A 14,769-nucleotide genomic window follows, 5' to 3' on the forward strand; every position below is an offset into this window, starting at 1 on the left:
TGTTATGGTACCAGCTGGCCACTCTTGTCCCGCCCTCTACCTTTGTTACCACGATATAGAAGAGGTTAGTGAGTATCTTTTGGGGAGAAAAGAAGCACTGGGTTTCCGCACCGGTCCTGAGTCTCTATTTGAGGAAGGCGGCCAGTCCTTGGTATGTGTGTGTACCCAGGTGGCGGTTCTCCGTCTCAGGACCCTGCGGAGGTACGTTTACACAAAGCACCCTCCTAGATGGCAGGTTCTGGTCACATATTGTTTCCGCCAAGGCCGTTGCCTAGAGGGGGGTTCGCGGTTCCCGGTGGTGGGAATCAGTCGACACGCCACACGGGATCTGCCCAGCTTCTACCGTGATGTTTTAAGAGTTAGGAATCTGATCATCAGGGGGAGGAGAGTGTTGTAACTGCGAGGGTGACCGGTCCTCACCCTGTTACGGTGGGTGTCGAGGAGAGGTGTGTGCTCGGGACGATTCCGACCGAGCTTACTCCCGAACCGACGGAATTACTCATTGGGCCCAGGACCCGGAATCTTTCCCGGGAGCCGGCCCTACACAACACGAGCCGCCTTTCCTGGATGCCCAGCGTGCCGTTCCATCAAAAGGAGAGACGCTTACTGTACAGGTTGCTCCTGCACACTCTACACTTCCTCACCCTCGTCTTCCATCCAGACATGCCCTGCCGGTCCGTATTACCACATGACGGTGGGATCGGTCCCCAGTGGAGTTCTCTCTATAAGGGAGTCCACCCCCTTTATATTGAGGACCTGGGGTGGAGAGTGTTGCACAAGAGGCGTGGTCTGTAATACATATTTAAGTTGGTACACGGACTCACCAACCACCCCTAACTTCTGCGGCGAGGAAGAGATCGTATTCCACATCTGTATGGGGTGTGAGAGGTTGCAGCCCCTGTATGAGTATTTGAAGGGGTAGCTTTTCAAGATTTGGTTGCATTTTAGTCCCACGATTCTGGTATTTGGGCACAAGGCAGGGAGTAGGGAGGGTCGATCGGGAGGGTCTCCTGGGCCTGGCCAACATGACCATTCGCGGATCCAGGCAGTGGGTGGTCGATGGTCACACTAGAGTCGGCTGTATACCCCTCTTCTGGGCCTACGTCTGTGCTCACGTGTCCCTGGAGAGGGAACCATGGAGACTCTAGAGGCCTTCCGTGAATGCTGGTCGCCGCAGAGGGTCGAGTGCATTGTAGATACAGAAGCCACTATTGTATTATAATGATTGCCTGATGCAATGTGACATTTGAACATTTTTGCACCTTCTGATACACTGCAAAATGCAATTATTGAATAAACTCCTTGGAAGGAAAAAAAAGAGTGAAGCTCCCTCTGCATGGTCCCATCACACACTCCCGTGATCTGACACAGAGTGAGTCTCCCTCCGCACTGTCCCCTCACACACCTGAGCTGACTAGGTTGGGGCTCAGAATTGATAGCAGACGCCTGTTTACCTGCCACACACTTTGATGGGAATTGTTGTGTCTAGGATGGTGATTTGTTCGGGAAGATGAACCTTCAGTTCAAACTTGGGCAGCACTGCAAAACAGAGGGAGAAGGTCAGTGAAGCTGCATCCCCTCCCCAACGCGGTTCCCCACCCACCACCCTCACAATCCCTGCAAACTCCTCACTCCCGTCCTGCCTCCCTCCCTCCGGTTTCAGCTCCCCGACACCCATCCACTCCTCCTCCAGAGACCCTTCAATGGCCCACGTCCCAAACTCTGCCCCTGCTCCTCATTCGACCTGGGAACTCTGTCCGCCTGTCCCAAACTCCCCTCCTGGGACACGGACAAGGAGGAGGTTTCTCAGTCAGATCAGATCCCGGTAACCTTTGACTTGACTATAGGCAGCTGGGATCAAGCATCCTTGGCCGTCGGGCCTTTATCTTCTCACGTCTCCGAAATATCCACCGGCTTCACCTCCTCCAGGGAGAAGGCACATGTGCTTCATGGGAAGAGATCTCCCCCCTTCCCATTGGCCCCCCATCTCACATGGGACGTCGCGTGTTTTCAATGGAGCCCCTCGCTCGAGGCTACCCCAGGAAAGAGAGCATCCTTCCTCCTTCTCTTCCCTCTGGATATCAGAGGCAGGTCGAGAGATTCAAGCTCCTGGCCGGAAATATGTCCAACAATCTATCCTGTACTAACCACATCAACGCTCCGGCCAAGAAAGAAGACCAACACCTCGACTTCCTCAAAACACTTAGGAATTTCAGCAGGTCTCCAAACCCCTTCTCAACAGAAACACAAATTGGAAACACAACAGTATCTCATATTTCACTTGGGCAGATTACAGATTTGTGATTTATCTAACCAAGTAATCCCGGCATTCCCTCTCCCTCTATCCCTCCCCCACCCAAGTCTCACCAGAATAAAGATAAGAATTTATACACAGTTTATACGGCCTGTGCTTTGTTCGCTTTTTCTTTTTCGCGAATCTCCTTTGAGAAATCCCATGATTCCTTGCATTTTCCAGAATACTCAACTCGCTTAATGAGTCAGGAAAAAGGAGACTTGGGACAGGTATAAGCAGCTGGGATCGTGTATTCTTGCAGGAATTTCTAGAACTGAGGAGCATAGTTAAGGAAATTAGGACAAAGAGAGGGTAGGAAAGAGTAGCAGATAATATTAAGGAATATTCAAGGAGATTTTATGTACAATTAAGAGAAGGACATGAAGGCTGGGGAACTTGGGACAGTTAATGGAAGTTGCATGACAGCAGTCAAAGTTACAACGTTTGCAACTTTGTCGGCACCATAAACGTGGCGACCCTTTATGTACTGCCTAGGAAGGTGAAGCCAGAGTATGATTTTATCGGGTTGTATGTAAAACAAAGAATTTTGCTGTATCGAGGTACATGTCAAAATAAAGTATCTGAATCATTGACTCATTGTATTACTTTCGAGGAGGTGCTGAATGTCATAAGGCCTTTGAAGGTGGTTAAGGGCACTGTGTTCCAAGGACACTGAAAAGCTAGTGAAGGAACATGCAGGAGATGTGGCAAAGATATATGAATCCTCGTTAGATAGGGGTAGGTGTCAGCAGGTGGGTAATTGTGTGCCTTTGTTAAGCAGGGTTGCAAGGAAAAGCCTTAGAATGCCAGGGAAAGCCAGTGAGCATAATGTTAGTGAAAGGTAGGCAAAATACTGGAGAGGCTTCAGAGGTTTTTTAATTAAGTCAAGAGTCAAGAGTGTTTTATTGTCATATGTCTCGGAAGGGACAATGAAATTCTTACTTGCTGCAGCACAACAGAATATGTGAAAATGTGCTGTCTTGTGCTGTCTTGTTTACGCTGCTAGAGGAAGGATATTGTTAAGCTGGAAACACCCAGTGAAGATTTACGAGGATGTTGCCAGGTCTGGAGGGCCTGAGCTGTATGGAGAGGTTGAGCAGGCTAGGACTTTATTAATTTGAGTGCAGGAGGTTGAAGGGTGATCTAGAATTACACCTCTATAAAGATCATGAGGGGACACTGAACATAATGTTCCAAATCATGGTTAAGGCAAATGAAATCAGGGCATCGATAACTATGTACGACTGGGACGTTGTAGCTATTATGGAAACTTGGAAAAACCGATCCTTTGGCCCAACTTGTCCCAGCTACACTAGTCCCAACTGCCTGCTTTTGGTCCAGATTCCTCCAAACCTGTCTTATCCATGTACTTGTTTAACAGTTTCTTAAACATTGGGATAGTCGCAGCATCAACTACCTCCTCTGCAGCTTGTTCTATACACCCACTACCCTTTGTGTGAAAAGGTTACCCCTCAGATTCCTATTAAATCTTCACCTAAAACCTATGTCCTTTTGTACACGATTCACCTGCTCTGGGCATGAGACTCTGTGCATCTACCTGATCTATTCCTCTCAAGATTTTATACACCTCTATAAGATCACCCCTCATCCTCCTGTACTTCAAGGAATAGAGTCCCACCCTATTCAACCTCTCCCTATAGCTCAGACCCTCGAATCCTGGCAACATTCTTGTAAATGTTTCATGTATTTTGTGCTTTTATGACTGTTGGCAGATCAATTTCCCTCCTGGGATAAATAAAGTTTTATCGTATCGTAAATCTTCTCTGTACACTTCCTAGCTTGACAACGTCTTTCCTATAACATGGTGCCCAGAACTGCTAATCCTGCCATGCATGTTCTCATCCAATCATTGATGTAGATGACAAATAGTAATGGACCCAGCACCGAACCCTGAGACACACCACTAGTCACAGGCCTCCAGTTCGAGAAGCAACCTTCCACTATCACCCTATGCTTTCTTCCACGAAACCAATTTTCTATCCATTCTGCTATCCCTCCTTGAATCCCTTGCGGTTTAACCTTCCAGAGCAGCCTACCATGTGTAACCATGTTGAATGCGTGCCTGAAGTCCATATATACATCTACAACTTTGTCCTCATTGATCTTTTTGATCACATCTTCAAATCAATCAGATTTGTGAGACACGACCTCCCACGTACAAAACTATGCTGACTATCCCTAATCAGCCCTTGCCATCCAAATGCATGTAAATCCTTCGCTCAGAATACTCTCCTGTAACGTTCAGATGTTAATCTCATTGGCGTATAGATCCAAGCATTTTCCCTGCAGCCCTCCAGTCTTCCAGCACCTCTCCTGTATTTAAAGACGACTCATAAATTTCAACCAGGGCTCCCACAATTTCCTCTCTAGTTTCCCGCAATCTCCTGGGATATATCTGATCAGGCCCTGGAGATTTGTCTACCTTCCATCATGATAGTAAAAGGATTTTCATAGCAAAAGGGTTTGAGATTTGAGTATAAGAGCAGGGAGGTTCTACTGCAGTTGTACGGGGTCTTGGTGAGACCACACCTGGAGTATTGCGTACAGTTTTGGTCTCCTAATCTGAGGAAGGTCATTCTTGCCATAGAGGGAGTACAGAGAAGGTTCACCAGACTGATTCCTGGGATGTCAGGACTTCCATATGAAGAAAGACTGGATAGACTCAGCTTGTACTCGCTAGAATTTAGAAAATTGAGGGGGGATCTTATAGAAACTTACAAAATTCTTAAGAGGTTCGACATGCTAGATGCAGGAAGATTGTTCCCGATGTTGGGGAAGTCCAGAACAAGGGGTCACAGTTTAAGGATAAGGGGGAAGTCTTGTAGGACGGAGATGAGAAAAACATTTTTCACATAGAGAGTGGTGAATCTCTGGAATTCTCTGCCACAGAAGGTAGTTGAGGCCAGTGCATTGGCTATATTTAAGAGGGAGTTAGATGTGGCCCTTGTGGCTAAGGGGATCAGGGGGTATGGAGAAAAGGCAGGTACGCGATACTGAGTTGGACGATCAGCCATGATCATAGTGAATGGCGGTCCAGGCTCGAAGGGCCGAATGGCCTACTCCTGCACCTATTTTCTATGTTTCTATGTACCTTCGGCACCTCTTCAACGGTAACACTAACTGCTGTCAAGACTGCTCTCACCTCAGAGGGTGGTGAATCTGTGGTATTATTTGCCACAGAAGGCTGTGGAGGCTAAGGCCGGATATTTTCAAGGCAGTGATTGATAGATTCTTCATTAGTACGGGTATCCAGGGTTATGGGGAGAAGGCAGGAGAATGGGATGAAGAGGAAAAGATAGATAAGCCATGATTGAATCGTAGAGTAGACTTGATGGGCGCAATGGCCTAATTCTGCTATCACATAGATACATGGAAAATAGGTGCAGGAGTAGACCATTCGGCCCTTCGAGCCAGCACCGCCATTCAATGTGATCATGGATGATCATCCACAATCAGTATCCCTTTAGCTCTATCTAACTCTCTTTTGAATGCATCCAGTGAATCTGTCTCAACTACCTTCTGAGGCAGAGAATTCCACAAATTCACAATTCTCTGGGTGAAAACATTTTTCCTCATCTCAGTTCTAAATGGCCTACCCCTTATTCTTAAACTGTGGCCTCTGGTTCTGGACTCCCTCAACATCGAGAACATGTTTCCTGCATCTAGCGTGTCCAATCCCTTAATAATTTTATATGTTTCTATCAGATACCCTCTCATCCTTCTAAATTCCAGTGAATACAAGCCGAGTCATTCAATTCTTTCATCATACGACAGTCCCGCCGTCCTGGGAATTAACCTGGTGAACCTACACTGCACACCATCAATAGCAATAATTTCTTCAAATTAGGAGACCAAAACTGCACTAATGAACTTATGTCCTTTGGTCATCATCAGTCAGGGCATTGAGCGTAGAAGTTGAAAAGTTAGAGAGGAGAGGAGGGAGTTGGAAGGGATGGTGCAGGGAGCCGTGAGAGAGGAGCATGTACCCGGACCCTGGCGATGAACAGTAACAGTCTGGTCCATTCCAAACGTCCTGCCATTGATCCCACTGCTGCTTCCCTGTATCGGCAGAATGCAGGGATATGCGGAGGGAGTGAATGGGGAGAGGGAGATGTCTGGATCCCGTGGCCGGGATTGCTCACCGTATTCCTCCACGGTGAAGCTGTGGGTCACTTTCCCGTTGGACGTCTGCACTTGGATTGTGTACGAGCCCATCGGAGAGTCGGGAATCAGGTCGAAGCTGAGATCCACGATCCCTTGCCTGCCCTCCACGCCCAGCCACTGGCCAATCCAATACTGCTCAATGTCCTGAGGATCACAACATCTCCAGCAGTTCACTCCACCTCTCTTTGTCTCTCCCTCATCACTCACTATCCTTCCCATCTCTCTCTCTCTCCCGCTCATCACTGCCTATTCTCCCTCTCTCCTCCCTCGCTCTCTCTCCTCCGCTTCTCACTCCCACCCTCTCACCCCTTCCGTTCCCTCTCACTCTCTGCTTCTATTTCTCCTATTCTCTCTTTCAATGCCTCCTTCTGCGTATCTCTCTCTCTTAAGGGCATGTCCCACCAGCATGCGATTGCATGCGTCTAACGCGACCAAACGTGGTCGCTTGAGGCGTACGGCCCCGCGTGGCTGGTCCCGACATCGCGCAGGCTCCAAAAATCTTGCACTGTCTGAAAATTCAGCGCGCCAACGGCCTGTCGGCCCGCAGGCGCATTGAGGGCGTACGCAGCGTCTCGACGGGCGTACGCATCGTCTTGACGTCGTACACAGCGTCTTGACGGCGTGTGCCAAGCGTGTGGCGTTGCGCGATGACGTCACCGCCCGGCGAGCCGTTGCATGATGACGTCAGATCCCGACGCCGTACGCGTCCAAATTTAGTCGTTCCGCCGCCTGCCCAGCTGATCGGTGAGTATGATGTCGGGACCAGCCCAGCCCCAGCCTAACTCCATGCGCCTCTGCGGTTCGAAGTGGGACTGGCCCCGCAAGGCCGTACGCCTCAAGCGACCACGATTGGTCGCGCTAGACGCATGCAATCACATGCTGGTGGGACAAGCCCTTTAATCTCACTCCTGCTTGTAACTATCCTTCACCGCCCCTCCCACAGCACAGCGCTCTCTCACCGACCCTCCCACAGCGCAGCGCTCCTTCACCGCCCCTCCCACTGCACAGCGCTCCTTCACCACACCTCCCACAGTGCGGCGCTCACTCAGTACCGCACTATCTGCCCAGGGGCCAACATGCCAGGCATCGTAGAGCTGCTGGCCCCAGAGGGGCCATTGCCCACCCCCACCCCCATGCATCAGCCCCAGCTGCATCGGTGCAGTGGAGGAGCCCGGAAGTGGAGCATGGTATCCCCTCCCCTCTGTCGGTCCAGGGATTTGGCTCCGCCGTGGGGCCGAACTTCGCCCCTGGGACCAGCCACCGTGCGACCGGCCTCCGCCGTGGGACCCGCCTCCGCCCCCAGGACCCGTCTCCTCCGTGGGACTGGCCTCTGCCCCAGGGACCGGCGGGCTCGTGGACCGTGGACCGGGGCTCGGAGCCCAGGCTGGATCTGGGACGATCCTGCGTTGCCGTTCCCCGCAGTCCATCACAGACACTTACCATGACGGTTATCAGCGGGTACTGGGGAGAGAAAGAGAAGGCAGTCAGTGGGGGCACAGCACAGCTGGGAGCCCTTAAAACAGTCTCCTGCACGCACGGGGAGGGGCAGGACAGGGTGGGGGTTAGGGGGAACAGGAGCGGCTGGAGGAGAGGGGGGAAAGTCGAGCTGGAGAGGAAGGTAGGTGAGGGGAGGGGGAGACCGAGGAGGTGAAGGGGGTGATAGGAGCATTGTGGGGGTAGGAGCAAGCAGAAGGGGCTGGGATTGGGTGAGAGTTTCAGGGAGGGGCAGGAAGGTCTATGGATTTGATCTGGGTGGGGAGGGTATCTTTGGGGTTGGGGTCGGGGAGATGTGGGGCAGAAGTATCCACTGAGGGAGGGTCCAGAGAGGGGGTTATGGAGGAGGAGAGTCTGGGCGAGTGTGGTGTGGAGTGGTGAAAGATCCTGCGGGGGGGGGGGGGTGTTGGGAGAGAGGAGGGTGTGATCTGGGGATGGAATATCCTGGGTTCGGTGGAGGGGATCTGGGGGATGGAGGGTCATTGGCGAGGGAGTTTGGGAAGGGGGGGTTCTGGGGCTGCGATGGGGAGGGGTCACCTCACCTTCTCCAGGGTTGGCTGGAAGTCCTGGTCCAACGACACCACCCGGAACCGCACTGGGGGATGAGAGGCACAGTCAGATACCTTGACAATGCCCCAGCGGGTGAGGGCAGGGTGAACCTTCACCTCCAGTAGCCTGGGGGCAGGGGGAGGCTAATATGGAGCAGTACAGCACAGGAACAGGCTCTTTGGCCCACAATATCTTGCCCTGCACATCGCCGTGAAACTTGCGCCCTCTAGTGTTGATGAAGTGGACATTCGCACCCTGGGATACAGGTTCTGACTGTCTATCCCGTCTATGGCAGGTTTCGGGTAGGGAGAGAGGAGGTCGTTCGGCCCATCACTCACTGTCTGGTCAGCAACAACCAGTTTGCCTCAATGTTAACCTCAGTCTGTGTCTCGCGCCAAGTGAGGGGACGCAGTTAGACTGGGGCTGGGCACCAAGTCAAACCAACGCAGCAGCTGGACCTGCTGCCTCACAGCGCCACAGACCCTTGTTCAATCATGACTTCAGTTGTTGTCTGTGTGGAGTTTGCACATTCTCCCCATGCCCGCGTGGGTTTCCTCCGGGTGCTCCAGATTCCTCCCACAACCCAAAGACATGCTGCTTTGTTGGTTAATTGGCCTCTGTAAATTATTGCTAGTGTGCAGCGAATGGATGCGAAAGTTGAATAATATAGAACTAGTGTGAACTGGTGATCGATGGTCGGCGTGGACACATTTGGGGTGAACAGTGAACAGCCAGGCCCCGGGGACTGTAATAGACCAGGTAGATCAAGAAGTACAGGTACATTGTTCCTTGAAAGTGGCACCATGGGTAGATAGGGTGATAATGAAGATTTCTGGTCTCCCTCAATCAGGACACTGGGTACAGAAGCAGTCAGTGGTGGATGTGGGGTGGTGTCAGTGTTTCCACTTTGAAGGTAATTACCTGAAATTCGGGAAATTCTGGCTGTCCTCGAGTAATTTTAGGGAAATTAAATAATTTCTGGAAATTTCCCGGCCCGGTAAGCTTTCCCCAACTGCGCATGCGCAACTGCTGCCCCAACTGCTCACGCGCGGAATCCAGGCCCACTGCGCACGCGTGGAGAAACGCCAAAGGGTTCGAATCAAGCCCGTGGGATGTTTAGCGGAAAAAAAGCACCTGCATATTTACGAGCATCACGCCTGCGCAGTTTGGGGAGGCCCATCAGCCGCGCCACAATTGAAAATGGCGCGGGTGACGCAGTAGGGACGCAGCGCATGCGCAGTGGGCCCGGTATCCACGTATGCGCAGTTGGGGCGGCAGTCGCACATGCGCAGTTGAGGAAGGCTTACCGGGCCGGGAAATACCATCAAATTCCAGGTAATTTGGAATTCTATTTCAGGAAAAAAATTTTAGAGGTGTGGAAGCACTGGGTGGTGTTGCAGATGCAGAATGCATGGACTAACAATACTGGTGTTGTGCTGGATGCTGAATGCATGAACAATGAGGATAATGTGGATGTTGGTGTACGGAATACTAAGAACATCATGTGGTGAATGTTGAATGTACGGACTACTAATGACAGTAATGTGGATAGTGCATGGATTAACTATGGGTAGTGTAGCGGATGTGGAGTATACAGACTACCAATGATTAGCAACGAGAATGGAATAGTAGATTTGAGTGCAAACTCCATGATTGGCAATAAGAATGGAGGTGGTGTGTCGGATGTTGATTTATGGACCAGACATTAAGGAAGTAACTGAAGATGCTGGTTTGTACCGAAGATAGACACAAAATACTGAAATAACTCAGAGGAACAGGAAGCGTCTCTGCATAGGAGGAATGGGTGAAGTTTCGTGTCTCAGAGGTCTGAAGGCTGAAGAAACCACTCCCATTCCTTCGATCCAGAGATACAGCCTGTTCCGCTGAGTTACTCCAGCATTTTGTGTCTACATTAAGGTGGTGTGTCGGATGTTGATTCATGGACTCAACATTAAGATGGCGTGTCGAATGCTGAGGTATGGACTAACAATTAGGATGAGTAGAGGACTAATGATGAGGAGAATTGTGTTCATTTTAATTTAGTTCAGTTAGTTTAGGTTAGCTTCACTTAGTTTTGTTTGGTTTGGTTTGGTTTGGTTTGGTTTGGATCAGTTTATTGTCACATGTATCGAGGAATAGTGAAAAGCAATGTTTCTGCCTGCTAACCAATCAATTGAGAGACTATACGATTGAAATCAAGCCTTCTACAGATACAGATGCAGATACAGGATAAAGGGAATAATGTTTAGTGCAAGATAAAGACTAACAAAATCCGATTAAAGGTAGTCCAAGGGTCTCCAATGAGATAAATAAGAGCTCAGGACTGTTCTTTATTTGATGATAGGATGGTTTCCATCTCTGAATCAGGAGGTGTGTGTTTTCACACTTTTATATCTCTTTACTGATGGGAGTGACCAGGGTGAGTGGTCCTTGATTATGCCGGACTATTAATGAGGCTACTGTAGTGGAAGTGGAATGCACGTACTAATGTTGAGTGTGGTGTAGCGAATGCTGAGTGCATGGATTAATGGTAAGATTAAACGAGAATTTACCAGTTTGAAGTTTGATCGTTATTTTATGAGGAGTAACATTGAGGGATTACATGAAGAACCCGCCAGGACGCATGCGTGTTATTTTTCAAAGCAGCGGTGTGAAATCACAGATAACAGTAATGACTGAACATAGTAAGATTAGAGAAGAGGATACCAGTTGAACTTTATGATCAAGGGTGGGAGCGGAGGGCACGTAATCCCTCAACGTTACTCCTCATAAAATAACGATCAAACTTCAAACTGGTAAATTCTCGTTTAATCTTACTATTTTACTTCGGAGTCACGTGAGTGACTATGTGAAGATTTCAAAGCTCTGTGATTTCATGCCGTGGAAACGAGTCCATGCATCACATCTGCCTTAATTGACTAAGGGAGGAATTGTGTTAACATGTTTAAACATGAATCCGACATTGAAAATCCATGCTAAATTTATTAACAACAAATTATAGCCCCTATGTCATGGGGTGAAATCATATTACAGAATTTAAAATGAATTCTGCAAAAGTTCCAGGTTTAACCACTGGTTTATGGTAGAATTGTTGGAACGTTTTTTTTCCTTGACCATCCTGCTGTCTCCAGGATTTGGTCCATCGGTACGTCCAATTCCATAGCTGCCGATGTAGCTGCAGCCCTGGTGGAATGAGATTTGAATATGTTAGTATCCACCCCAGCTGTTGTTAAAACCTGTTTCAGCCATCTGGAAATAGTTTGAACCGACACTTTTTTGTGGGGTTGCTTGTGGCTGATTAGTAGTGCCATCTCATTGCCTCTGATGTTTTTGGTGTTCTCTATATATAACAATAAATGTCTTATTATACAGAGACGATCATCTATAGCAGTGGTTCTCAACCTTTTTCAGTGATGTACCCCCTGTGAAATATTTTTTCAGCCAAGTACCCCCTAACCAGCGCAAAGCATTTTTGGTTGAAAAAAAAAGACTGAAAACAGAGCACTGTGCCATCAGTGTCTGATTTATTAAACTTTGGAACTGATAAACACATACAAAATTCAAACATTTGGAAAAAAACTATTTCGAACATTTTAAATGTTAATAATCCATGACTAAATTTATTGCAAATATTTCTCATCACTAAAATGTAGTGATTCAAACTAATGTAGTGAAAACAGTGACCATATAACCATTTAAAACTATAAAATGAACCATTTAAAACTCCATAAATGTGCAAAACACTGCTCATTTGTAGTGGTCTCTCTTGAACTATTTGGAAATAAAAAGATATAACTAAAAAAAAGAAAGAAATAATTAACTTAATTATAAATAAAGATTTGTGCACATAAAAATAATTATCAACATAAAGTGTCCTCTTTTGGGATCATAGTAAAGATCTGTGCGCAAAAAGAAATCATTAACTTAATTTTAAATAAAAGCAGAAATTGCTAAAAATAAAAAATAAAAATATTTATCATCTTAAAATATCTTTTTAAGAATCAAAAATAAGACTGACATCTTAACATTACAAACTGTCAACACTGAATATTGCATTGTTGCACTGAACTGAGTGTTTTTGCACTTAGTGAGACATTTTAGTGAGACACTTGGGCTTGTGCTTCACTGAGGATCTTTTTCATTCTTGGTGGCAGGGAGGCAACTGCTGTGATCAAGCTCTTCTCCAGGCACAGTCTGTTTCTCTGCTTTGTTTTGATCACAGTCATTGCAGAGAAGGAGGCCTCACATAAATATGTGGAGGCAAAGGGTAGTAGCTGCTCCAAAGCTTTCTGTCCCATGTCAGGGTGCTCCTGCTTCTCACACACCCAAAACTGTGTAAGTGTGAACATGGCAAACTTCATCTGGAGGCCACGATCAGATGACACTTCCAAGAGTTTTTCCTGATAGGTGACAGGGAGCTTGCTTCGGTTTGCTTTGGACAAGAGAAATGGGTTTCTCACCCAATCCAGCTGTGCAGATTTCTCCTCCATGTCAGGAAAGTAGGAATTAAAATCCTGTATCAACTTGGTCAAATGTCCCACTATGACCAACTTGACTGGAGCTCTGTCCACATCCTCACTAGAGAGAAAAGCATCCAGCTGAGGAAAGCAGGTGAAATCCTCCTGTGCACAGGCCCTTCTCCACAGCTCTGCTTTCTTCAGGAAGCCACCCACCTTGTCATACAGGTTTAAAATGCTGGTGTCCTTGCCCTGCAGAGACATATTCAGTTCGTTCTGTTTGCTGAATATATCTGCCAGATAGCACAGCTTTGCAAGCCAGTCTGTGTCCTGGAACAAGGTGGCATGGGGAGATCTGTGCTCAATCAGAAAGGCGTGTACTTCGGATCTTAATTCCAACAGCCGGTTGAGTATTCTCCCTCGAGAGAGCCAGCGCACTTCTGTGTGCAGCAGCAGTTGTATGTGTTCAGCTCCCATATTTTCGCAGAGGCGGCGAAACAGGCGTGCATTAAGTGGCCTTGACTTAATGAAGTTGATCACTTTGATGCTGCTGTTCAAAACGTCATGTAACACAGGGCTCATTTTCTTGGACGCCAATGCCTCCCTGTGTATGACACAGTGAGTCCACATCACGTCGGGGTTTCCTTTTTTAATGCGCGCTATTAGTCCTTTCGCGCTGCCCGTCATTGATGCTGCTGCGTCTGTACAGATGCTGCTGCAAGATTTCCAGCGCAAACCGTTTTCACAGAAAGTGGCATTGACAACATCAAATATGTCCTCTCCTGTTGTTTTCCCCTTCAAACTTTTGCAGAATAGTATGTCGTCAGTATCAACGTACCTCACAAAAGCAACAAGTTGTGCATTTCCACTGACATCTGTGGATTCATCCAGCTGGAGTGAAAAGGAGTCGCTAAGTTTTCCCACAACTTGCTCGACAATGTCTGTTCCCATTGTAACTACTCTGCGGCAAACAGAGTCATTTGACAACGGTACAGTCTTTAATTTCTCCGCTGCGTTTTTGTCCAGCATAGTCTCAGCCAGCACTACAGCCGCTGGAAGGAGCAGGTCTTCAGCGATAGTGAATGGCTTCTTGGCTTTAGCTACGAGCAAAGACACTGCATAAGAGGCCTCCAGGGCTTTGGCTGATGTTGTGGAGACCTTCCGTATCGTGTCTTGAGATGATCTGAATTCAGACAGTTTCCTCTTAAAAAAGTCAGGTGGCTTACCAACGTGACATCCATGTTTGTCTTAAGATGACGCTGCAGATGTGCTGGCTTCATGCTACTGTTAGCTAATTTCTCCCCACAGAAAAAACACAGTGCCTTGGGTGGGTTGCAACTTGTGGACGTAAATCCATTTAAAACATAATTTTCAAGATACAGCCGGAATTGTGCCGGCTCTGGTTTGGCCTTCCTTGCCACTTGTCCCTCCGTGTTTTCAAAATAATTGCTGCTACGCTTCAACCACGACTCCATCGTTTGAGTTGTGATTGACAGGTGATGCCGGGTGGCATATGACAGGTTGGGTCGAACCATCCTGGAATGGGGGAGACTGGGTTTTTAGGATAATGAAATTGAATAGCCTACTAAATATAAAATTCATTTTATGAACTTATACTTATATTTTCCTGAAATATTTATCAAATAATTATTTTTAAAGGATTTTTGCATGGATGCTACTTTTTAAATATATGTAGGCCTATATTTTAAAATCTCATGCACCCCCTGGAGTTCCTTCACGTATCCCCAGGGGTACGCGTACCCCCATTTGAGAACCACTTATCTATAGAGT

The 14,769-nt window shown here is 47.9% G+C and overlaps 1 protein-coding gene across 1 annotated transcript in view; it reads right to left on the bottom strand.

Annotated features, from left to right (window-relative positions):
• The window catches only part of LOC116969565 (alpha-1-inhibitor 3-like), a 56,750-nt gene extending 42,297 nt beyond the window's left edge, over positions 1–14,453 (bottom strand). The window contains exons 1-6 of the mRNA XM_033016404.1: positions 14,359–14,453; positions 12,629–14,161; positions 8,515–8,647; positions 7,919–7,939; positions 6,457–6,622; positions 1,455–1,539 (exon numbers count right to left, since the gene is read on the bottom strand). Of these exons, the coding sequence (XP_032872295.1) occupies positions 1,455–1,539; positions 6,457–6,622; positions 7,919–7,939; positions 8,515–8,647; positions 12,629–14,161; positions 14,359–14,453 (2,033 nt within the window). The remainder of the gene's footprint in view (positions 1–1,454; positions 1,540–6,456; positions 6,623–7,918; positions 7,940–8,514; positions 8,648–12,628; positions 14,162–14,358) is intronic.
• Positions 14,454–14,769: the final 316 nt, after the last annotated feature.

The sequence above is a fragment of the Amblyraja radiata genome, unplaced genomic scaffold (assembly GCF_010909765.2).
Source record: "Amblyraja radiata isolate CabotCenter1 unplaced genomic scaffold, sAmbRad1.1.pri S87, whole genome shotgun sequence".
In the NCBI taxonomy this organism is placed as follows: domain Eukaryota; kingdom Metazoa; phylum Chordata; class Chondrichthyes; order Rajiformes; family Rajidae; genus Amblyraja; species Amblyraja radiata.